We start from the raw sequence: 25,583 nt of genomic DNA, 5'->3' as shown, positions 1-25,583 counted from the left end.
TCTCAATTAAAAAAAAAATTTAAAAATACCTTCTAAAACCCAGATGAAAATGAGAAGAGAATGGTCCATTGTCATTTGCGTACCTTTGTCATTTGCGTATTAGTAACTTTAGCATTTCTGTGGCACCAAGCTGGCTGGATCCAGAGGGCATGAGATGCATTTTTGGGTTGATCCGGGGGGAAAGGGTTTATTGAGTCATGGCAGATTTGGCCTGGCACAGCTGGAAAATGAGGCTTCACTCACTTCTTGGAATTGCATTAGAGCCTCTGAAGTCAAATATTTATAAAATAATGATTGCCTAATGAGAAGGCAGATTTGTGTGCACAAAAAGTGTTATTTATAGGAAGCATATATGTTGTTACCAACCCCAGACATTTTACCAGGCCAAGAAGCTGGTTTATTTAAAATCATAGACCTGGAAAGGTCTTTGGGAATTTAATTGAGGCCAGGCTTAGTAGCTCACAGCTGTAATCTAAGCACTTTGATAGGCGAAGACCGGCAGATCACTCGAGGTCAGGAATTCCAGACCAACCTGGCCAACATGGTGAAAACCCGCCCCTACTAAAAATACAAAAATTAAAGCCAGATGTGGTGGCTCACACCTGTAATCCCAGCACTTTGGGAGGCTGAAGAGGGTGGATCACTTGAGGTCAGGAGTTCAAGACCAGCCTGGCCAACATGGCGAAAACCCATCTCTACTAAAAATACAAAAATTAGCTGGGCCCAATTGCATGCACCTGTAATCCCAGCTACTTGGGAGGCCAAGGCAGAATTGCTTGAACCTGGCAGGTGGAGGTAGATGTGAGCCAAGATCTCTCCACTGCGCTCCAGCCTGGGTGACAGAGTGAGACTTCGTCTCAAAAAAAAAAAAGGGAAATTTAATTGAGAACACTAAGATCAGGGAAATTTCATTTTCTAAGGAAGTTAGTGAAAGAGAATGATCCAGAAATCTCTGCCCACATCCTTCGAGTCTATTGAACCTTCCACCACACATATTATTTTGCTTTACTACTTTTGAAAAGTATAACAGGCCAGGAAGAAATTGAATGCTGATTATGTGGTTTATGGTATGTGGATTTTAATAAATCAAATTTGTCACTTTAAAAAATCAGAGCTCCACCCTGGAGTCATACTCTAATTTTTTCTATTTTCCTCCCTTTCTGATCCTTTATCCCACTTTCTTTTTCTTCCTCTTCCTTCTCCTTCTTCTTTGTCAAATAGAGGATTGAGTTATTATCATTGATCCATACAAAGTCCCTCTCTCATTTATCTTCTTTAATTCCCACTCCCCATTTCTATTCCCCGTCTTCCCATGTGCAACCTTCCTAATATGTTTGATACGCATCTTTTTGTTTGTATGTATTTTCAGAAAATGTTTATTGTTTTGTGTGCAAAAAAAATTAATTAAAAAAAAAAGAGAAAAAAAAAAATCAGAGCTCCAGCCTGGGCAACGTGGCGAAACTGCATCTCTACTAAAAATACAAAAAATTACCCAGGCGTAGTAGTGCACACCTGTAGTCCCAGCTACTCAGGAGGGTGAGGTGGAGGATCACCTGAGCCTGGGAAGTCAAGGCGGCAGTGAGCTGTGATTGTGCCACTGGACTCCAGCCTTGTTGAGAATGAATTAATTAATTAATAAAAATTAGAGCTTTAGTATTACATCTCCTTTACAATTTGTCTAGAAGGTTTTCTGGTCTTTATCAGAAAGCCTCCCCCAACCGCCCCCCCACAAAAAAAAATCAGGTCGGGCGCAGTGGCTCATGCCTGTAATCTCAGCACTTTGGGAGGCCAAGGCAGGTGGATCACGAGGTCAGGAGATCGAGACCATCCTGGCTAACACGGTGAAACCCCGTCTCTGCTAAAAAAAAAATACGAAAAATTAGCTGGGCGTGGTGGCTTGCCCCTGTAGTCCCAGCTACTGGGGAGGCTGAGGTAGGAGAATTGCTTGGACCCGGGAGGTGGAGGTTGCAGTGAGCCGAGATCATGCCACTGCACTCCATCCTGGGCCAGAGAGCAAGACTCTATCTCAAAAAAAAAAAAAAAAAAAAAATTAGCGCTTCAATAGAATGTCAATACTTTTATATTAACTGCTCTTCACACAACTACTATTTGCCTTATTTTTGTCTCTGTTTTTTTTTTTTTTCTAGATTAATGATGTTTTGCAGCAGTTTTCTACGTCTGAAATTTTTTATGTCTCTGGAACCCAGAATTTGCTAAGAGATGGAGGAACCTCAGAAAAACTATCTGAACACAATGGACCTTGAGAAAGACGAACCTCTCAAAAGCACCGGCCCTCAGATTTCTGTTAGTGAATTTTCTTGCCACTGCTGCTATGACATCCTGGTTAACCCCACCACCTTGAACTGTGGACACAGCTTCTGCCGTCACTGCCTTGCTTTATGGTGGGCATCTTCAAAGAAAACAGAATGTCCAGAATGCAGAGAAAAATGGGAAGGTTTCCCCAAAGTCAATATTCTCCTCAGGTAATGCTCAGCCTGTATTGGTAGCACAGACAGCCCATAAAATGTGGTTTCTCTCTTGCTTTTTTTTTTTTTTTTTTAACAGACATGGGGTCTCGCTATGTTTCCCAGGCTGGTCTCAAAATCCTGACCTCAAGTGATCCTGCCACTTCAGCCTCCCAAAGTGCTAGGATTACAGGTGTGAGCCACCATGTCCGGCCAATGGGCTTTCTCTTAACGGGAACAGCAGTGTTTGAAAGGTCGCAAACTTGGAGCCCACCTCCTTGGGGTCATAGTGGATCTTCTGGAATATGAGTCAGGGAGCTCAAGGAACTGGAAATCCAGATTATCTTCCTCATAGATGACCATGACTTTTTAAATTATTTATTATGAATGAAGGAAAGAAAGAAAGTCTGGTTAGCAGACCGTTGCTGGTAATCCTGTCATAAAAAGGCCAGACCAGTGGCTTACGCCTGTAATCCCAACACTTTCAGAGGCTGAGGTAGGAACATTGCTTGACGCCAGAAATTTAGAACCAGCCTGGGCAACACGGTGAGTCCTTATCTCTACAGAAAGTTTTAAAAATTAGCCAGGTGTGGTGGCACACGCCTATAGTCCCAGCTATGCCAGTGGCTGAGGTGGGAGGATTGCTTGAGCCTGGGAGGTCAAGGCTGCAATGAACTCACACCACTACACTCCAGCCTGGGCAACAGAGCAAGACCCTGTCTCAAAAAAAAAAGGAAAGAAAGAAAGAAAGTAAATGGTATAACTGTACAGTTGTGAATAACTGGTTTGTTCCTGATTTTAATAATCTTTAAATAACCCCAGTTCCAGTTATCACATTAATAGAGTTTCTCATGTGTAGCATTACAGTGCCAAAACCATCTTTCAGATGGCTTGTTATTTTCTGCTTCTTTGGCTCATAATGTACCTGTGAAGGCTCTGAGGCTTAAATCCTCTTCCCCTCTTCTATTGTCTAACAATGTGTGTGCCCTTCTTGATTTCAACAGAGTACTAGAAAGTTCCATGAACCCAACCTTTTCTTTTTCACAAAGGATGTGTTTACTCTTTGCTCTTACCTGTCAGTCTTGCTTCAGCTGAAGGTTAAATTTAATCTTAAATTAAAGGAGGGTTCTTTGTGTATAACTGAACATTTAAAAAGAGCCCTACAATTTAAGCTGACAGTTGGTCTTTCTCTTATTACTGAATTTTGCTTTTTTCCCTCCTTATAAACTGATTTTAATAACATAAGATACATATATATGTATATACACATACACACACACACACACACACAGACACACACACATGCATATATTCGTTGTTTATATTCTTTGAGACAAAGTCTCACCCTGTCGCCCAGGCTGGAGTGCAGTGGTGCGACGACCTATATTCTTTGAGACAAAGTCTTACTCTGTCGCCCAGGCTGGAGTGCAGTGGTGCGACCTTGGCTCACTGCAACCTCCACCTCCTAGGTTCAAGTGATTCTCCTGCTTCAGCCTCCGGAGTAGCTGGGATTACAGGAGCCTGCTACCACACCCAGCTAATTTTGGGGGTTTTTTGTTTTGTTTTGTTTTTTGAGACAGAGTTTCACTCTTGTTTCCTAGGCTGGAGTGCAATGGCGTGATCTCGACTTACCGCAACCTCTCCCTCCCGGGTTCAAGCAGTTCTCCTGCCTCAGCTTCCCTAGTAGCTGGGATTACAGGCACTTGCCACCACGCCCGGCTAATTTTGTATTTTTGGTAGAGACGGGGTTTCCCCATGTTGGTGAGGCTAGTCTCAAACTCCTTACCTCAGATAATCCACCTGCCTTGGCCTCCCAAAGTGCTGGGATTATAGGCGTGAGCCACCGTGCCTGGCGAATGTTTGTATTTTCAGTAGAGATGGGGTTTCACGATTTTGGCCAGCCTGGTCTTGAACTCCTGACCTCTAGTGATCCGCCCGTTTTGGCCTCCCAAAGTGCTGGGATTACAGGCGTGAGCCACTGTGCCTGGCCAAATGCCCAGCTACATTTTTTTTTTTGTTTAAGATGGAGCTTCACCCTTGTTGCCCAGGCTGGAGTGCAGTGGCGCAATCTCGGCTCACCCCAACCTCCGTCTCCCAGGTTCAAGCGATTCTCCTGCCTCAGCCTCCCAAGTAGCTGGGATTACAGGCATGTGCCACCGTACCTGGCTAATTTTGTATTTTTCTTAGAGACTGAGTTTCTCCATGTTGGTCAGGCTGGTCTCATACTCCCGACCTCAGGTGATCTGCCCGCCTCAGCCTCCCAAAGTGCTGGGATTACAGGCATGAGCCCCCACGCCCAGCCTCTTTTTAAAATATTGGGAAATTACTGATAAAACTAAAGATCCCTTTGACCCCTCATTTTCCCATCTTAGAATCCTTTCCTTTTTCCTCAGAGTAATTTCAGTTATGATTTAGTTGTGCTTTTGTTCAGATTTTTTTAAATACTTTTTTTTTTTAACTTTTTAGTACAGATGAGGTCTCACTATGTTGCCCAGGCTGGTCTCCAACTCCTGAGCTCAAGTGAACCTCCTGCCTCAGCATCCCACAGTGCTGAGATTACAGGCGTGAGCCACTACACCCAGCCTCAGATTTTTAAAAATACTCTTTTTTGAGACAGAGTCTCGCTCTATTGCCCAGGCTGGAGTGCAGTGGTGTGATCTCAGCTCACTGAAACCTCCTCCTCCCAGGTTCAAGCCATTCTCCTGCCTCAGCCTCCCAAGTAGCTGGGATTACAGGCGCCCACCACCACACCCGGTTGATTTTTGTATTTTTAGTAGATACAGAGTTTCACCATGTTGGCCAGGCTGATCTGGAACTCATGACCATAAGTGATCTGCCCACCCCGGCCTCCCAAGATACTGGGATTACAGGCGTGAGCCACCGCACCCGGCTTAAAAATACTTTTAAACACACATGTGCCAGGCTGGGCACGGTGGCTCACGCCTGTAATCCCAGTACCTTGGGAGGGCCGAGGCAGGCAGATCTCATGAGGCCAGGAATTCAAGACCAGCCTGGCCAACATGACCAAAAATACAAAAATTAGCCTGGCGTAATGGTGCATGCCCATAATCCTAGCTACTCAGGAGGCTGAGACATGAGAATCACTTGAAGGACGCAGAGGTTGCAATAAGCTGAGATCATGACACTACACTCCAGCCTGGGTGACAGAGCAAGACTCTGTGTCAAAAACAAAAAAAAAAACTGCCAATAGAAAAGGCAGGTATTTTCTCACATCATTGATGTGCTCTGCATGGTTCTGCAGTTTGCTATTTTATTTTTTTTATTTTTATTTTTTTTTTGGAGACGGAGTCTCGTTCTGTCGCCCAGGCTGGAGTGCAGTGGTGCAATCTCGGTTCACTGTAAGCTCCGCCTCCCGGGTTCACGCCATTCTCCTGCCTCAGCCTCTCCGAGTAGCTGGGACTACAGGCGCCCGCCACCACGCCCGGCTAATTTTTTGTATTTTTAGTAGAGACGGGGTTTCACCGTGGTCTCGATCTCCTGACCTCGTGATTCGCCCGCCTCGGCCTACCAAAGTGCTGGGATTACAAGCGTGAGCCACCGCGCCCGGCCTTTTGCTATTTTAAATCAACTATGTACATCTTAAATTTCTTCACCTTGACACATTTAGTGATCCAGCAAATGCATTTAAAATTGTGATACTTCATTGTATGAATGTACCATATTTCATTTAGCCTTTTACCTAGTAGTAAATGTATATCATCAGGTTGGTGCAAAAGTAATTGCAGTTTTTACCATTGAAAGTAATGGTAGGCTGGGTGTAGTGGCTCATGCCTGTAATCTTAGCACTTTGGGAGGCCGAGGTGGGCAGATTGCCTGAGCTCAGGAGTTCAATACCAGCCTGGGCAACATGGTGAAACCCTATCTCTACTAAAAATACAAAAAAAAAATTATCCGGGCATCGTGGTGTGCACCAGAGAGCCAAGATCATGCCATTTCACTCCAGCCTGGGTGACAGAGTAAGACTCCATCTCAAAAAAACAAAAGGAGAAAGTAATGGTAAACAACCTAATAGATTATTTCAAATTTTTTGCTTTTACCTGCAGGACTATAATACATTTCTTGGCAGCTCTCCTAGGGTAGGTATATATTATTAGATATTGACTATCAGGGTTTTTTTGGCCTCTAAACATGATATTTAGTCAAACAGCTGTCTTAATTTTTTTTTTTTCTATTCTCCATAGGGATGCCATTGAAAAGTTATTTCCTGATGCCATTAGAATGAGATTTGAAGACATTCAGCAGAATAATGACATAGTCCAAAGCCTTGCAGCCTTTCAGAAATATGGGAATGATCAGATTCCTTTAGCTCCTAACACAGGCCGAGCGAATCAGCAGAGGGGAGGGGGATTCTTTTCCGGTGTACTCACAGCTTTAACTGGAGTGGCAGTAAGTTGATCACTGTGTTCCTCTGTGCCCCCCACACCTCACCCCCCGACCCCTGATTTCCACTGAAGTCAGTTCTGTTGAAATCACCGAAATAATTGATGATGTGACTCCATGTAATTTACTGCGTACAGTGAAATCTGCTGGGTTCTATGATTTCTTCAGGAATGTTGCTTACTCAGGTAGATCAGATCATAGTACCTAGTAAATGGAGAAAGGTGGTAGAACTGGAATTCAAGACCATGTCTGCCTTGGTAATACAATCTTTTTTTGTTTTGTTTTGTTGTGTTTTTGAGACAGACTCTTGCTCTGTCGCCCAGGCTGTAGTGCAGTGGTGCGATCTAGGTAAAAACTTTCTTTTAGGGTGGTGAAAATGGACTAAAACCAGTTGTGGTGATGATTACACATATTTGTGAACACATTAAAAACCATGGATTGTGCACTTCAAATGTGTGAATTTTATGTGGATTATATCTCTCACTCTTTTTTTTTTTTTTTTTTTTTTGAGATGAAGTCTTGCCCTGTTGCCTAGGCTAGAGTGCAGTGGCATGATCTCTGCTCACTGCAACCTCCAGCTCCCGGGTTCAAGTGATTCTCCTGCCTCAGCTTCCCAAGTAGCTGGGATTACAGGCATGTGCCACCACAACAGGCTAATTTTTGTGTGATTAGTAGAGATGGGGTTTCACCATGTTGGCCAGGCTGGTCTGGAACTCCTGACCTCAAGTGATCTGCCGGCCTCAGACTCCCCAAGTGCTGGGATTATAGGCATGAGCCACCACATCTGGCCTTCCTTGGTAATACAGTCTTAAGAACCCACCAGTTTACTAACTTCCAATATGGGGACTATTTTCTTTTAAAGTTCTATGTATAAAAAATCTAAATGTTTTTCCAATAGAAAAGGCACAAGTCAGGCTGGGCGCGGTGGCTCACGCCTGTAATCCCAGCACTTTGGGAGGCCGAGGCAGGCGGATCATGAGGTCAGGAGATCGAGACCATCCTGGCTAACATGGTGAAACCCCGTCTCCACTAAAAATACAAAAAATTAGCCGGGCGCGGTGGCGGGTGCCTGTAGTCCCAGCTACTCGGGAGGCTGAGGCAGGAGAATGGCGTGAACCCGGGAGGTGGAGCTTGCAGTGAGCCAAGATTGCGCCACTGCACTCCAGCCTGAGCGACAGAGCAAGACTCCGTCTCCAAAAAAAAAAAAAAAAAAGGCACAAGTCAGTTATGTTGAGCAAGTTGATGGAGTCAAGGCACTACCTGCTCCCAGGCGCCTGAGATAAGTCCTGTTCTCGCCTCTGTGACCTCACTGCCAGGCAGTCAGCAGAGAGAGGCACCCGAGGAGAGCTGTGGTCCCCAGTTATCTCTGGCAGTGGCATTGCCCTGCTTCTGTGTACGGACTCCACATCATTCCCTGTGAGCTCAGTCTCTTCGTTTCCCCACCTCTCGCCCACATATTTAGAAACTGGCATCTCTGCCTCTCCATGGTTTAAAGTCCCTGTCACTTTTCCCCAGGTGGTCCTGCTCGTCTATCACTGGAGCAGCAGGGAATCTGAACACGACCTCCTGGTCCACAAGGCTGTGGCCAAATGGACGGCAGAAGAAGTTGTCCTCTGGCTGGAGCAGCTGGGCCCTTGGGCCTCTCTTTACAGGGAAAGGTTTTTATCTGAACGAGTAAATGGAAGGTGAGGAGCAAAGTTCTTCTGACACACCATGAACATTTTCGAAAACAGCTTTATTGAGATATAATCCAGGCCAGGCGCAGTGGCTCACACCTGTATCCCAGCACTTTGGGAGGCCAAGGCGGATGGATCATTTGAGGTCAGGAGCTCAAGACCAGCCTGACCAATATGATGAAACCCCATCTCTATTAAAAATACAAAAAAAAAATTGGCCGGGCGTGGTAGTGCACACCTTGTAATCCCATCTGTTCGGGAGGCTGAGACAGGAGAATCACTTGAACCCAAGAGGTGGAGGTTGCAGTGAGCCAAGATCATGCCATTGCACTCCAGCCTAGGCAACAGGGCAAGACTCTATCTCAAAAAAAGAGAGAGAGATGTAATTCACATAAAATTGACATGTTTGAAGTGTACAATCCATGGTTTTTAATGTGTTCACAAATAGTGTGATTATCACCACAGCTGATTTTAGAACATTTTCATCACCCTAAAGAAAGCTTTACCCTTTAGTCAATCCTCATTTCTCCCCAACCCCCAGCCCCTGGCAAACACCATTCTACTTTCTGTCTCTGTGGATTTGTCTATTGTGGACAGTTGATATAAATGGATTCATACAATGCTTGGTGTTTTGTGTCTGGCTTTTTCACTTAACATAATCTTTTTCAAGGTTTACCCATGACATAGCCTGTATCAGTACTTCATTCCGTTTTATGGCTGAATAATGATTCTACTGTAAGAGTATACCGTATTTTATTTTTCCATTCATTGGTTGATGGACATTTGGGCTGATTCCATTTTTTGGCTGTTATGAATAATGATGCTATGATCGTTCATGTGCAGATTCTTGCATGAACATGTATTTTCAATACTGTCCTGGAGTGGAATGACTGAGTCATACGGTAACTCTATTCGGACTCTATGTTTAACTGTCAAACTATTTTCCACAGCAGCTACACCGTTGAATGTCCATGACATTTAAATTTCTTCGTTGCTTCCAGATTATAAAATTGTGTAAGGAAAAATTCTCTCTAATCACAAGAATCAACACAGAAGAGTTGTGACCAAATACGTGGAGTTCTCCCGCACACACCCAGCAGCAGACACCAGCTGGATGTCCTCTAATTCAGTTCCCACACTTCTACCAGAGATAGTGTCAGATCCCACAGGGTGAGGGCTGTGTCCCCAAGACTGCCCCTGACTAATTCTAGTCACAAATCCAGGCTTGCAGAATTTCTGACCCACCAGCTTCAAGTTGGGGTTCCCATGATTCCCTCTTTGGGTTCAATTAATTTGCTGGAGCAGCTCACAGAACTCAAGGAAACACATACTTTCACTGGTTTATTATAAAGGATATTGTAAAAGATATAGATAAAGAGACACTTAGGGCAAGGTATGGGGGAAGGGGCACAGAGGTTCCATGCTCTCCATGGGTGCGCTCCCCTCCAGGAACCTTACATGCTCAGCTATCCAGAAGCTCACTGAATCCTGTCCCCTTGAGTATTTTGTTTTTGTTTTTTTCAGACAGGGTCTCACTCTGTAGCCCAGGCTGGAGTGCAGTGGCACAACCTCAACTCACTGCAACCTCTGCCTCTCGGGCTCAAGGAGTCCTCCTACCTCAGCCTCCCAAGTAGCTGGGACTGCAGGCCCGTGCCACCACGCCCAGCTAATTTTTGTATTTTTAATAGAGACAGGGTTTGGCCATGTCGCCCAGGCTGATCTTGAACTCCTGGACTCAAACGATCCACCCGCCTGAGCTTCCCAAAATGTTATGATTATAGGCATGACCCCCCGCACCCTCCTCATGGAAGGTGGGTCTTAAGACCCACAATCAGAAAGGTAGGAAGAGATTAGAGTGAAAGGAGAGCCAGGAGGTCAGATGCCTGCAGTGAGGCCTGACATGCCCAACATTTTTTTTTTTTAGATGGAGTCTCGCTCTGTCCGTCAGGCTGGAGTGTAGTGGTGTGATCCCAGCTCGCTGCAACCTCCGCCTCCTGGGTTCAGGCGATTCTCCTGCCTCAGCATCCCGAGTAGCTAGCACTGTAAGTGCCCACCACCATGCCTGGCTAATTTTTGTATTTTTAGTAGAGATGAGGTTTTACCATGTTGACCAGGCTGGTGTTGAACTACTGACCTCAGGTGATCCACCCGCCTTGGCCTCCCAAAGTGCTGGAATTACAGGCATGAGCCACCATGCTCGGCCTCCAACATTTTAACACAGATTGGAATAAGGGATAGAGCAGCTATGAGCCGGGAACTATAGATGAAAGCTAATATATAACACCACGTTAATATATATTTATTTTTATTTTACTTTTTTGAGATGGAGTCTTACTCTGTCTCCCAGGCTGGAGTGCAGTGGCAGTGATCTCAGCTCACTGCAACCTCCGCCTCCCAGTTTCAGGTGATCCTCCTGCCTCAGCCTCCTGAGTAGCTGGGATCATAGGCGCCTGCCATCATGCCTGGCTAATTTTTGTATTTTTAGTAGAGATGGAGTTTCACCATGTTGACCAGGCTGGTCTGAAACTCCTGACCTCTGGTGATCCACCCACCTCGGCCTCCCAAAGTGCTAGGATTACACGTATGAGCCACCAAACCTGGCAAATACGTATTTTTATTTAAAAAAAAAAATAAGGAACTGTGTGATATTGAAAGTGATATACTCTTGTAATCCTACTCTTCAGAAAACGATTTATCTTGCTAGACACCTTTCCAGATGTTTCAGTGCTTATACAGATATAAATATATAAATGTGTTTTTTTAATTTAAACTGAAAATATGATTGTACTGAACAGACCTGTTTGTAGTTATACATGTATATATATATTTACATCTATATCCACCCCCTAAGGGTGTTACATATAACATCACACAGTGATAAGAGCAGCCACTCTCCCTAATTCATTTGTTTCAGACACCCACTTCACCCACTGCCTGGCTGTCTGACTGCCACCCCTCCTACTCCAGTGACTTTTTCCCTTTTCTCCACTCAGTTTTCAACACTTGACTGACTCTGTTTTGAGGAAATGGCATGCTCCTACTTTAATTAGCTTTATATAGAAATTCACCTCCTGCAAAATTATGGTATAAAAATTCCTCTACCTAGTTAGTACAATGTATTTTTACATATTTTTCTAGAGGACAAATTCCTGGAACTGGAATTGCTGGGCCAAAGATAGCAAATCTGTACAAATTTAATAAGCATCACCAAATTAACCATAAAAGGACCATCAATTTACACTACTCAAGCAGTAGTTGCATATGCCTGTTAATAGCTCTCCGGCCAGCTTACAGTGATGTTTTTAATGATGAATCACTGTGGAGGGGAATTTGTGTTTTCTTGTGTTTTTTTATTTTATTTTATTTTTATTTTTATTTTTTTGAGACAGTTTCACTCTTGTTGGCCAGGCTGGAGTGCGGTGGCACGATCTTGGCTCACTGCAACCTTCACCTCCTGGGTTCAAGCGATTCTCCTGCTTCAGCTTCCCGAGTAGCTGGGATTACAGGCGCACGCCACCACGCCCGCCTAATTTGTATTTTTAGTAGAGACGAGGTTTCACCACATTGGCCAGGCTGGTCTCAAACTCCTGACCTCAGATTATCTACCCACCTCAGCTTCCCATAGTGCTGGATTACAGGCATGAGCCAATGCCCCCAGCCAGAATTTGTGTTTTCTGATGAGGAAAGCAGATATGAGATCTCCAATTATTTTTATTAAATTAAATCCCTACCTTAAAACAACTACTCTTTTTTCTTCAAGAGAGAGTCTCTTTCTGTCACCAAGGCTAGAGTGCAGTAGCAGTATCATAGCTCACTACAGCCTCAAAGTCCTGGGCTCATGCAATCCTCTTGTCTCAGCCTCCCAAGTAATTAAAACGACAGGTTTATGCCACCATGCCTGGCTAATATTTTTGGAGAGACAGGGTCTCATTGTGTTGCTCAGGCTGGTCTCAAACTCCTGGGCTTAAGTGATCCTTCTGCCTCAGCCTACCAAAGCACTGGGATTATAGGTGTGAGCCACTGTGCCCATCTAAGAACTGTTTTTTTTTTTTTTTTTGAGGCAGAGTCTCCCTCTGTCGCCCAGGCTGGAGTGCAATGGCGTGATCTCAGCTCACTGTAAGCTCCACCTCCTGGGTTCATGCCATTCTCCTGTCTCAGCCTCCTGAGTAGCTGGGACTATAGGTGCCCGCCACGACACCCGGCTAATTTTTTATATTTTTGGTAGAGACGGGGTTTCACCATGTTAGCCAGGATGGTCTTGATCTCCTGACCTCATGATCCACCTGCCTCGGCCTCCCAAAATACGAACTGTTCTTAATGTTGTAATGTTTTATTGGATTTCCTTCTAATTTTTCCTATACATACACACAGTTTTAAAAATAGAGTAATATGTGAGAGGTCATAGCATATAACTGAAAGATCAAAGGCTTAGGAACAAAATATACCTAGGAATGCCTTGGGAAAGTCACCTTATTTCTCTAAGTGAGGTTTTTTTTTTTTTTGAGATGGAGTCTCACTCTGTCGCCCAGCCTGGAGGCTGGAGTGCAGTGACAAGATCTTAGCTCACTGCAACCTCCGCCTCCCAGGTTCGAACAATTCTCATGTCTCAGCCTCCCAAGTAGCTGGGATTACAGGTGCATGCTAATTTTTGTACTTCTAGTAGAGACGTGGTTTCACCATGTTGGCTAGGCTGGTGTTAAACACCTGATTTCAAGTGATCTGTCTGCCTCAGCCTCCCAAAGAGCTGGAATTATAGGCATGAGCCACTGCACCCAGCCAAAGCGAGTTTTCTGATCTACAAAAGCAACATAATGCCACCTACCCTGAATAATTGTTATACGGATCAGTGATGACTTATGAAAGTATTTATAGATAGTCAGTGGTAAATAGTAAGCATTCAGTTATTTGCTGCTATTAATGTTGTTAAATGTGAAATGTCTCACCATACCTCAAGCCTACAATATTTATATTAGTAAGATGGAACTCTGAGTGTAGAGAGTTTGCTTCCAGTATATAATTGCAAAATAAATCTCCTCCTACCCCTCTACAGGTTGCTTTTAACTTTGACAGAGGAAGAATTTTCCAAGACACCATATACCATAGAAAACAGCAGCCACAGGAGAGCCATCCTCATGGAGCTAGAACGTGTCAAAGCATTAGGCGTGAAGCCCCCGCAGAATCTCTGGGAATATAAGGTGAACACTTAAATTTTTTTTTTTTAGTTATTTTTTATTATTTTTTTACTTTTTATTTTTATTTTTTGTTAGTTTTTTTTAATTTCAGGGTTTTCTTTTTTATTTTTGACTGTTTATTTACTTATTTATTTATTTTATTTTGAGATAGAGTCCTGCTCTGTCACCCAGGCTGGAGTGCCATGGCGCAATCTCAGCTCAGTGCAACCTCTGCCTCCCAGGTTCAAGTGATTCTCTTACCTCAGCCTCCAGAGTAACTGGGATTACCCTACCCAGCTAATTTTTTCTTTCTTTTTTTTTTTTTTTTTTCTGGCTCACTGCAACCTCCACCTCCCAGGTTCAAGCGATTCTCCTGCCTCAGCCTCACGAGCAGCTGGGATTACAGACACACGCCACCACTCCAGGCTAATGTTTATGTTTCCAGTAGAGATGGTTTCAGGATGTTGGCCAGGCTGATCTCAAACTCCTGACCTCAGGTGATCCACCTGCCTCCTGACCTCATCCTCTCAAAGTGCTGGGATTACAGGCGTGAGCCACCGCGCCTGGCCTGTTTTACAAACAAATAAGGAAAGAGACGCTTACGTGTTTTGGGGACCTTGAATTGTTGGAATATCACTGGAGGACAATTTGTCAATAACATTTCAGTTTAAACCGCATCTTCTGTTTAAGCCAGCATTTTACTCCTTTGCACTTGGAATGGAGGCAGCACAGCATGGTGATCAAGAGTGAGGCTCTGGGCTGGGCATGGTGCCTCACAACTATAATCCCAGGACTTTGGGAGGCCAAGGCAGGGGGGATGACCTGAGGTCAGCAGCTTGAGACCAGCCTGGCCAACATGGTGAAACCCCGTCTCTACTAAAATCACAAAAATTAGCTCGGTGTGGTGGTACACACCTGTAGGTCCATTTACTTGGAGGCAGGAGAAATGCTTGAACCTGGGAGGTTGAGGCTGCAGTAGCGGAGATCACACCACTGCACGACAGCCTAGGGGACACAGCAAGACTCCGTCTCAAAAAAAAAAAAAAGCAAAGAACAGAAACAAAAAGAGTAATGCTGTGGGCTGGGCATGGTGGTTCACAACTATAATGCTAGTACTTTGGAAGGCTGAGGTGGGAGGATTGCTTGAGCTCAGGAGTTCAAGACTAGCCTGGGTAACATGGCAAGACCCCATCTCTACAAAAAGTACAGATACAAAAAAAATTAGTTGAGTGTGGTGATGCCAGCCATTTGCGAGGCTGAGGCTGCACTAAACCATGATCGAACCACTGCACTCCAGTCTGGGCGAGAGAGTTGAGACCCTGTTTCAGAAAAAAAAAAAAAAAAAGTAAGGCCCTGGCACTAGCCTGCCTGGGCCAGCTCCTCCAAGACACACCACCTGTTGGAACACCAGCAAGTACCTGCGCCTCTCCTTGCCTGTTTCCTCCTAGGTAAATAACCTTAGAGGGTCATTGTGAGACTCCAATGTTTGATTAACGGAAAGTCGTTAAACAAGTTATTCACTGTAGCATTGTTGGTAATTGCAGGGAGTAGAAAACAACTTAAGTGCCCCTCATTAGGAACAAGTTGAATAAATAAGGCACACCCATGTAGGCAGCCACCGGAAAAGGGGACAAAGACTGTGTTAATAAGGAACGTTGTGCTAGGCGAGGTGGCTCAAGCCTGTAATCCCAGCACTTTGGGAGGCCGAGGCAGGCAGATCACCTGAGGCCAGGAGTTCCAGACCAGCCTGACCAACATGGTGAAACCCCATCTCTACTAAAAACACAAAAATTAGCCAGGTGTGGTGGTGCATGCCTATAATCCCAGCTACTCAGGAGGCTAAGGCAGGAGAATTGCTTGAACTAAGGAGGCAGAGGTTGCAGTGAGCTGAGATGGTGCCACTGCACCTGGGTGACAGAGTGAGACACTGTCTCAAAAGAAAAAAAAAAAGAAAAAATGCTTCTTTAGTATGTGCATGTATTACTTTAATAACTAGTTTCAAATATTGTAAAGAATGCATGTGGAGCTCCTGAAATAGAATGTTTGTTATTTTTTGTTATTTGGTTTTTGTTTTTGTTTTGTTTTGTTTTTTGAGAGGGTGTCTCACTCTGTCGCCCAGGCTGGAGTGCAGTGGCGCGATCTCAGCCCACTGCAAGCTCTGCCTACTGGGTTCACGCCATTCTCCTGCCTCAGCCTCCCAAGTAGCTGGGACTACAGGCGCCCGCCACCATGCCTGGCTAATTTTTTGTATTTTTAGTAGAGACGGGATTTCACCATTTTAGCCAGACTGGTCTCGAACTCCTGACCTCAGGCGATCTGCCTGCCTCAGCCTCCCAAAGTGCTGGGATTACAGGCGTGAGCCACCATGCCCGGCCTCTATAGTATACATTTCTAAAGAGAAAGAATCTTTTTAAAAATGCAATCATCATCACACTTTTTAAAAATCTAACAGTAAGTTATTCATAGCATCAGGTAAGTTGAATGTTTTAACAGTTTTTATTGAGGTAAAATTGATATACACCTACTTAAAGCATATGAAGTGATAAGTTTTGACATATGCACACCCATGAAACCATCACACGATGAAGATGGGGAACATCTCCGTCACTCCCAGAAGTTTCCTCCTGCCCCTGTTAAGCCCTCCCTCCCAGCCCTCCCAATTCCAACAAGGATGCAGTGATCTCCACTGGATACTGGGGATTTAATTTGCATTTCTCATTTAATTTGCATTCATGTGCTTTTTTGCCATTCTTATATCTTCTGTGGTAAAGTGCTCATTTTATTTTGATGCTAAGAATCAAATAAATTGAATTTTTTTTTTTTTTTTTGAGATGGAATTTTGCTCTTGTTGCCCAGGCTGTATTTCAATGGCAAGATCTCGGCTCACTGCAACCTCTGCCTCCCGGGTTCAAGTGATTGTCCTGTCTCAGCCTCCCGAGTAGCTGGGATTACAGGCGCATGCTACCAAGCCCAGCTAATTTTTGTATTTTCAGTAGAGACGGGGTTTCATCATATTGGTCAGGCTGGTCTCGAACTCCTGACCTCAGGTGATCCACCCCCCTTGGCCTTCCAAAGTGCTGGGATTACAGGTGTGAGCCACCGCACGCGGCCTTTTTTTTTTTTTTTTTTTTTTCAAGAAAGCAGGTCTTAGGCCAGGCGTGGTGGCTCACACCTGTAATCCCAGCACTTTGGGAGACTAAGGCAGGTGGATCACCTGAGGTCAGGAGTTCGAGACCAGCCTGGCCAACATAGTGAAATCCCGTGTCTACTAAAAATACAAAAATTAGCCAGGCGCGGCATTACTCACTTGTAATCCCAGCTACTTGGGAGGCTGAGGCAGGAGAGTTGCTTGAACCTGGGCGGTAGATGTTGCAGTGAGCCAAAAATGTGCCACTGCACTCAAAAATGTGCCACTGCACTCCAGCCTGGGCGACAGAGCGAGACTCTGTCTCAAAAAAATAAAAAGAGACTGGGTCTTGCTTTGTCGGTCAGGCTGGTCTTGAACTCCTGGCCTCAAGCAATCCTCTTGCCTCCCAAAGTGTTAGGATTACAGGCGTGAGCCACCGTGCTTACCCTGAATCATCTATTCAGTTACTTTCATGATAAGGAAGTTAACATTCACTGTAGTAAAACTTGATTTAAAAAACTGAAGAAAATGAAAGTGGCTATGTGAATTCCATGTTAAGTATCTGCTGTAACCGTAGATTTCACTGGTTTCACTATTATACTCAGTGCAGTACTAAACATCTTGTATATAAAGTCTGTATTTCAGATTTTTTGCATTAAGTGGTGCCCACTTATAGACTGATTGAATTAAACAATTTTAAGATTCTTTGATACCTTTTTCAAAATAGCTTTTTAAAAAGGCTATATTCTGCAAGCAGGGTGCAAGAGTATGCTTTTCACCCCTCCCCCCAGCTATAGCTAGATATTGGATCTTTTTTTTTTTTTTTTTTTTTTTTGAGCTGGAATGTCACTCTATTGCATAGCCTGGAGTGCAGTGGTATGATCTCGGCGCACTGCAACCTCCACCTCCCAGGTTCAAGCGAGTCTCCAGCCTCAGCCTCCTGAGTAGCTGGGACTACAGGGCATGCGCCACCATGCCCAGCTAATTTTTGTATTTTTAGTATAGATGGCATTTCACCATGTTGGCCAGGCTGGTCTCAAACGCCTAACCTCAAGTGATCTGTCTACCTCAGCCTCCCCAAGTGTTGGGATTTACAGGCGTGAGCCACCATGCTCTGCCAAGATCCGATCTTAATACAGTGTAACCCAAAATGTGGATCACTTGGCCTCTTCTTGCCATTCATTCATTCATGCATTGTGTGTACCATGCAAAAAGGCCGCAAGCGAGAGATGGGAAGGAGCATGGGTGAGTAGCTGGCCGCCATGGTTGCAGTGTGGCCCTGTACTCTTCTCCTCTGCAGGCTGTGAACCCAGGCAGGTCCCTGTTTCTGCTATATGCCCTCAAGAGCTCCCCCAGGCTGAGTCTGCTCTACCTGTACCTGTTTGACTACACCGACACCTTCCTACCTTTCATCCACACCATCTGCCCTCTGCAAGAAGACAGCTCTGGGGAGGACATCGTCACCAAGCTTCTGGTAGGTCTGCACAGTGCCTGGAATAAAGTTATTCCACCGTCGAGTTATTTGCAGAGATTGCTACCCACCATGGGTGCCATGTTTCTTCAGTTTGACCCATGACCTCCTTCAGAATGTCTGGTAGGTCATTTGAGAGTAATATCCTTCGCTTTGCTTCTCTTGGGGCCAATCCTTCTGACCTGTTCATATCAAGTCACATGCATAGAGGAATCATCAAGTATAATCCACACCCATAAGTAATAAAACAGAATTTTGAAATCTCCAGAGATCCTTTTTTTCCCCCAAAGACCCTTGTAAACACTACAATCAAGTGCTAGTTAACTGGTTTCAGCCTTGAATATAGTCTGAAGCCTGCTAATCAGCTCCCTTGCACATTCCTCCCCTAATTACCCAGTCTCCCCTTGCTGTTTACCTCACCAGGCTGGCTGTGCAGAGACCCTGACCTCTAATTTTATTTATTGATTGAGTGTTTGAGATGGGGTCTCACTCTTTCTCCCAGGCTGGAGTGCAGTGGCACAATCACAGCTCACTGCAGCCTCGACCTCCTGGACTCAAGCGATCCTCACACCTCAGCCTCCCAAGTAGCTGGGACTACAGGCGAGCATCACCACCCAGCTAATTGTTGCATTTTTTGCAGAGACAGGGTTTCACCATGTTGCCCAGCCTGGTCTTGAACTCCTGAATTCAAGCCATCCTCCTGTAGCAGGAAGAGCCACAGACAAAACCCCTCAGACACCGAGTTAAAGAAGGAAGGGGTTTATTTGGCTGGGAGCATCAGCAAGACTCCTGTGTCAAGAGCCAAGCTCCCCAAGTGAGCAATTCCTGTCCCTTTTAAGGGCTCACAACTCTAAGGGAGTCCACGTGAGAGGGTCGTGATCGATTTAGCAAGCAGGGGGATACGTGACTGGGGGCTGCATGCACCAGTAATCAGAACGGAAGAGAATACGACAGGGATTTTTACAGTGCTTTTCCATACAGTGTCTGGAATCTATAGATAACATAACCGGTTAGGCCAGGGGTCGATCTTTAACTACCAGGCCCAGGGTGCAGCGCCGGGCTGTCTGCCTGTGGATTTCATTTCTGCCTTTTAGTTTTTACTTCTTCTTTCTTTGGAGGCAGAAATTGGGCATAAGACAATATGAGGGGTGGTCTCCTCCCTTGCTCCCACCTTGCCCTCTCAAAGTGTTGAGATTATAGGCGTAAGCCACTGCACCTGGCACCCAACCCTTCAATTTTAACAAGCTCCAACAGCCTCTGCCTGTTCATCAGGCTAATTTTTTTTTTTTTTTTTTTTTTGAGACGGAGTCTCACTCTGTCGCCCAGGCTGGAGTGCAGTGGTGCAATCTTGGCTCACTGCAACCTCCACCTCCTGGGTTCATGCCATTCTCCTGCCTCAGCCTCCCACGTAGCTGGGACTACAGGCACCCACCACCACACCAGCTAATTTTTTGTATTTTTAGTAGAGACGAGGTTTCACTGTGTTAGCCAGGATGGTCTCGATCTCCTGACCTCATAATCCGCCCGCCTCGGACTCCCAAAGTGCTGGGATTACAGGCGTGAGCCACTGCACCCGGCCATCATCAGGCTAATTTTTCATCTGCTAATATGTGTAATTAAAAAGCTTCTCCTCCTGCCACCACAAAAAAAATTACCTTTTTTGGAGGGAGGAGGGAGTGTTTGTAATTTTCCCAGAAACTACCATTATTCTACCATAGCCAATGTTGAATTTAGGAAATGGTTCAAGCTACCTGTGCAGTGATGGGAGAATAAAACACTGGTTAATTTAAATTTATTTCAATGTATTCATAATTCATGCTTATATATATTTTTTCTGAGCTTCCACAATTATATGACAAGCATTTCATTTCAACCTTTTTGCTAACATTTACTCAATTTGAGATTAATTACGGCTGGGTGCAGTGGTTCACGCCTGTAATCCAAGCACTTTGGGAGGCAGAGGCGGGCAAATCACCTGAGGTCAGGAGTTTCAAGACCAGCCTGGCCAACATGGCAAAACCTCGTCTCTACTAAAAATACAAAAATTAGCCGGGCGTGGTGGTGTACACCTTTAATCCCAGAAGCCCTGCCTGTGTCTTGGATGGTAGTGAGACAAGATGGTGGATCCCCAGACTCAGGGCTTGTGTACATAGGGAAGGGGCATACATGCTTCAGAAGGGATGTGCAGAACAATTGCTTAGTGTCAGGATTTATGGTAAGTACGAGAACATACTCAGGAGGCTGAGACAGGAGAATCACTTGAACCCAAGAGGTAGAGGCTGCAGTGAGCCGAGATAGCACCACTGCATTCCAGCCTGGGTAACAGATCAAGACTCCATCTCAAAAAAAAAAAAAAAAAAAAAAAACTATTACAAGATGAGTTGATGGATGGAAATTTCATTTTAGATTGTTGGATGTGTTTGTGTGTGGTAATCAATGTAGGACTCACTGTGATCACCACAATTTTTTTTGAGACAGAGTCTCCCTCTGTCACCCAGAGTGGAGTGCAGTAGTGCGATCTCAACTCACTGCAACCTCCACGTCCCGGGTTCAAGTGATTGTCCTGCCTCAGCCTCTAGAGTAGTTGGGATTACAGGCACACACCACCACGTCTGGCCAGTTTTTGAATTTTTAGTAGAGATGGGGTTTCACCATGTTGGCCAGCCTGGTCTTGAACTCCTGACCTCATGTGATCCACCCACCTAGGCCTCCCAAAGTGGTGGGATTACATGTGTGAGCCACCGTGCCTAGCCTGATCATCACAATATTTTATGTAAAAGTCAGTCCTCATGACTTTTTGTGTCTGTGTGTTATTTTTTAAGGATCTTAAGGAGCCTACATGGAAGCAATGGAGAGAGTTCCTGGTCAAATACTCCTTCCTTCCATACCAGCTGATTGCCGAGTTTGCTTGGGACTGGTTAGAAGTCCATTACTGGACATCACGATTTCTCATCATCAATGCTATGTTACTCTCAGTTCTGGAATTATTCTCCTTTTGGAGAATCTGGTCGAGAAGTGAACTGAAGTAAGTATATTTTAATGGTTGTCACAACAGGGAATGGGAAAGAAATAGCAAGTGAGGGAAAGATCCTCTTTTATTTCTCAAACTTGAAATAAATCCTCCGTCCACCCAGACCCTTCAGACTCTGCTTTGAGAAACCTAGCTTAAGCAGTGAATAGGACAATTACCTGTGTTTTGGGGGTGGGGTTTGTGGTGCTCATTGTTAAAAGTATTTTCCTATATGTCTTATCTCTATGCAATAATATACCATTTAATTTCGGGGGGGGGGTCAAAGGATTGTAATAAGGAATAAGCAACTGAATAGAAAAGGGTCTGTTTTAAGGTAGGCAGGCCTGTGCAAACCTATCCCCTAAATCAGAGGAAGCTGAGGGGCTGAAGGAAGAAGCTGACAAATTCAGTTTCTCAGAAAGAAACATTTAATAAGGCCTTGCAAACAGAAGCCCTGTCTGTGTCTTGGATGGTAGTGAGACAAGATGGTGGATCCCCAGACTCAGGGCTTGTATATATAGGGAAGGGGCATACATGCTTCAGAAGGGATGTGCAGAACAATTGCTTAGGGTCAGGATTTATGGTAAGTACAGAATATCAAGGCTGTTTCACCTAAGGGCAGGATTTACGTGACATACATGCTCTTACACAAGAAACATTAGATAAACCAGAGATCTTAGAGGCTTCCCCCAAACCGGAGTTAGTGAGAAGTCAACTTGGCGGATTAGCATCCAATATGGAGTTGCTTTGGCCTCCACAGGTTGCTTTATAGAAAATGGCAGTAAGGTAGAGCATAAAGAGATCTCATGGGAAATCCTGTAGGCATGAGTTCTAATCCTGATCTGTCACCAACTAGGATAATAATAACTTAGGCTTCAAGCATGACTGGACCCTGAGAACCCAAACGCTGTCACCAGGACTGACTCTTTCTCTATCCCTCACAGCACTGTTCTTTCTTGTGTTTTCTGCCTCAGGCAGCTCTCTTCATGTGGGGGCCCTTGGCTTCTCCACTCCAGACTTTGATCTGTGCAGCTTAACAAACCTCCAGAAAGAAAGCACTTCCTTCCCTGTGGCACTGGAAAAGGTCTCAGGGCTCACATGCTTTTGTTCTGATGGACCCAGCCTGGGTCACATGCCCACCACAATCCATCACTCCAATCCTGCAGGGCTACCCCAGGCTTGGGGCATGAGCTCACCCCACAACCAGAGGCTGGTTTCAGCCCTACCCAGACCACGTGGAAAAGAACAAAGGAGAGAGAATCCCCAAAACTTAGAGGCTGTTGCCGGGTGCAGTGGCTCATGCTTGTAATCCTAGCACTTTGGGAGGCCAAGGCAGGTGGATTACCTGAGGTCAGGAGTTCGAGACCAGCCTGGCCAACATAGTGAAACCTCATCTCTACCAAAAATACAAAAATTAGCCAGGCGTGGTGGTGGGTGCCTGTAATCCCAGCTACTCGGGAGGCTGAGGCAGGAGGATCGCTTGAACCCAGGGAGGTGGAGGTTGCAGTGAGCCAAGATTGCGCCATTGCACTCCACCCTGGGCGACAAAGCGAGACTCCATCTCAAAAAAACCCCAAAAACTTAGAAGCTATTTCCAGAAGAAAGGGACAGGCAGAAGTAACACTGCCACCCTTGCAGCCTTTTACCTTGACATTCTGAGTCGCAGCCTTATGAATGGTTCTGAGAACCCAACAATCTCCCTCACCTTTCCAAGGGTGACTTACTAGGTAAAAATAAAAAAAGAATCTCCCTCATTTCTTTCCATTTAGCAAACTCACTTATTTATATACAATATGCATATTTATGCCCCTACTGTACTCCTGGTTCTCTGCTAGGCATGGCAGATCTTTTGATAAAGAAGACAGTCTATACTGTGAGGCCCTACAGCCTAGCAAAGAAAATATATATGTTAAAAAATAGATGGCCAGGCACCTTGGCTCATGCCTGTAATCCCAGCACTTTGGGAGGCGAGAGGACTGCTTGAGGCCAGGAGTTCAAGTGCAGTCTGGGCAACGTGGCAAAACCTGTCTCTACTAAAAATACAAAAAATTAACTGGGCATGGTGGTGCACACCTGTAGTCCCAGCTACTCGGGAGGTTGAGGTGGAGGATCACCTGAGCCCAGGAGTTTGAGACCAGCCTGGGTAACATAGCGAGACCTTGTCTCTACTGAAAAAAAAAAAAAAAGAAAGAAAAAGAAAAGAAAAATTAGCCAGATGTGGTGATGTGTGCCTGTGGTCCCAGCTACTCAGGAGGATCACTTCAGACCTGGAGGTCAAGGCTGCAGTTGAGCCACATTTGCACTACTGCACTCCCAGGCTGGGCAAAGGAATGAGACCCTGTCTCAAAAGAAAAAAAAAATTATGTAAATGTAACAAAGTGATGAAGCAGGTGAAGTTGAAGCAGGTGAAGTTGAAGCTGTCACAGGGAGGCCTTGCCCGGTGTGGGGGCAAAGAAGCTCCCTCTAGGTCATGTCCTTGAGAGTTAAAGATGGGTTGAGTAGGCAGAGGTCTCAGGCACCGGGGACAGAAGACAAGGACATTCAGCACGGGCAGCCATGCTCTTCCCGTCACCCAGAAAAGGCCCAGGGCCCGGACTCCTGGACGTGGTCATGAGAAGCACCTCCGATTCAGCCTCTTCTCTTCTTGTTTCAGGACCGTGCCTCAGAGGATGTGGAGCCATTTCTGGAAAGTATCAACGCAGGGGCTTTTTGTGGCCATGTTCTGGCCCCTCATCCCTCAGTTTGTTTGCAACTGTTTGTTTTACTGGGCCCTGTACTTTAACCCAATTATTAACATTGATCTTGTGGTCAAGGAACTCCGGCGGCTGGAAACCCAGGTGTTGTGACTGGCACTGCCCAGGCTGAGCCTCTTCAAGTCCCGCTGACGTCTGAGCTTTGATGCTTAACAGGGGTGAGGCAGGGAGCGGACTTCCTATTTTCTATCCCCAGTAAAACAAGGTGCTGCTTTGTACGTCAAACGCTCCAACCATGTCCTCTCCCCTTCGGCCTGTGGGTGGCATGAGCAGGGACTGATATCCGCGCAGGGAGGATTGTCTATTTGGCTGACACAGCAGCAGCCCATCCCACCCAACCACCTTCCTCACAGGGACTAGGAGGCTCAGTCCCCAACGGCTGGCAAGACTCAGCGTCCTCAGTGGACATGGTGTGGGTGACATCAGAAGGGCGCCACATCAGTCCCCTCCCCAACCTCAGTGACTAACGGAAGATCCCAGATCTCAGAGCCTGAGACCAGGCTTACTGGGGCCTGGCCTGTCCTCTAAGTCAAGTTTAGGAAAACAAGGATAAGATTCTGTCATAGGCACAGAGAGTTGCACATAAAAAATACCGAAGAAAACCCAAAATTCAGTCAACAATTCTGTCTTATTGAAGAGTTGCTAGGATTCAGAGTAAAACTCAAAGGATTCAGTTTGAGCCTAGAATGATGGTTAGACTTGTAGTCACTGGGTTTTTGTTTTGCTTTATGGAAATCATTGAAGGTCTGGATCCATTTCTCTGAATGGAGAGATTGAGAGGGATGTCAGGCAGTTCCCATTAGATTAAGTGGCCTGCATGTTATTTAAAATTGTTTTGGTGATGCCTCACCCCTGTAATCCCAGCACTTTGGGAGGGTGAGGCGGGCAGATCACTTGAGGCCAGGACTTCGAGACCAGCTTGGCCAACATGGTGAAACCTCGTCTCTACTAAAAATACAAAAATTAGCCAAGTGTGGTGACACACACCTGTAATCCCAGCTACTTGGAATTGGAAATCGCCTGAACCCGGGAGGCGGAGGTTGCAGGGAGGGAGACTGCACCACTGAACTCCAGCATGGGTGACAGAGGGAGACTCTGTCTTTAAAAAAAAAAAAAAAAAAAAAAAAACATTTGTAAAATAAATTCCAGGATAGTCGTCTTGTTCAAGGAAATATTTTGTAAATTGACCTCACACTGTATAATCTTTATTGTCCTATCCTGATGTATAATACAGCAGGTACAATTACAGCAAGTGCTATAGTTATAAATATGGAATGAAGTGAACTATGGCCTTTTATTTTCCTTCCAGTGTGAACACAGCAGGTGTGAGATGTCATCTCGGAAGACTGGTGTTGCAGAAATAGGCCTACATCCAAAATATTCTCTTGTGACTCCATGAACCATTCATTAACCCTTTGTGTCTTTGAGTGAAGATTTTACTCAAACGTTGCATCTGGAAGTTTGAAGAAATTACTTGAAATAAAAATAAAGATTTTTATACAGATAAAA

The 25,583-nt window shown here is 45.1% G+C and overlaps 1 protein-coding gene and 1 non-coding gene across 6 annotated transcripts in view; both read left to right on the top strand.

The window, feature by feature from the left end:
• Positions 1-25,583, top strand: part of BFAR (bifunctional apoptosis regulator) — a 37,697-nt gene extending 12,114 nt beyond the window's left edge. Inside the window, exons 2-9 of one of the 5 annotated variants that reach the window (XR_008652456.2) lie at positions 2,148-2,483; positions 6,668-6,872; positions 8,382-8,551; positions 13,593-13,737; positions 18,141-18,314; positions 21,134-21,336; positions 23,975-24,232; positions 25,384-25,583. Coding sequence is in view for 4 of the 5 variants with exons in the window: in XM_055252469.2 (XP_055108444.1) it covers positions 2,221-2,483; positions 6,668-6,872; positions 8,382-8,551; positions 13,593-13,737; positions 18,141-18,314; positions 21,134-21,336; positions 23,975-24,167 (1,353 nt within the window). In the remaining variant the exon portion in view is untranslated. Of the gene's footprint in view, positions 1-2,147; positions 2,484-6,667; positions 6,873-8,381; positions 8,552-13,592; positions 13,738-18,140; positions 18,315-21,133; positions 21,337-23,974 lie in introns of all 5 variants that reach the window. The other 4 variants (XM_055252469.2, XM_055252470.2, XM_063623780.1 and 1 more) reach the window with 4 other exon arrangements.
• On the top strand, positions 1,652-1,713 carry LOC129468689 (U7 small nuclear RNA). The gene has a single exon (XR_008652768.1). It is a non-coding gene; the product is annotated as a U7 small nuclear RNA (small nuclear RNA).

Source organism: Symphalangus syndactylus, chromosome 18 (assembly GCF_028878055.3).
Source record: "Symphalangus syndactylus isolate Jambi chromosome 18, NHGRI_mSymSyn1-v2.1_pri, whole genome shotgun sequence".
Lineage (NCBI taxonomy): Eukaryota > Metazoa > Chordata > Mammalia > Primates > Hylobatidae > Symphalangus > Symphalangus syndactylus.
Note: the sequence above shows the minus strand (reverse complement) of the source record. Positions and strands in the feature narration are given on the sequence as shown.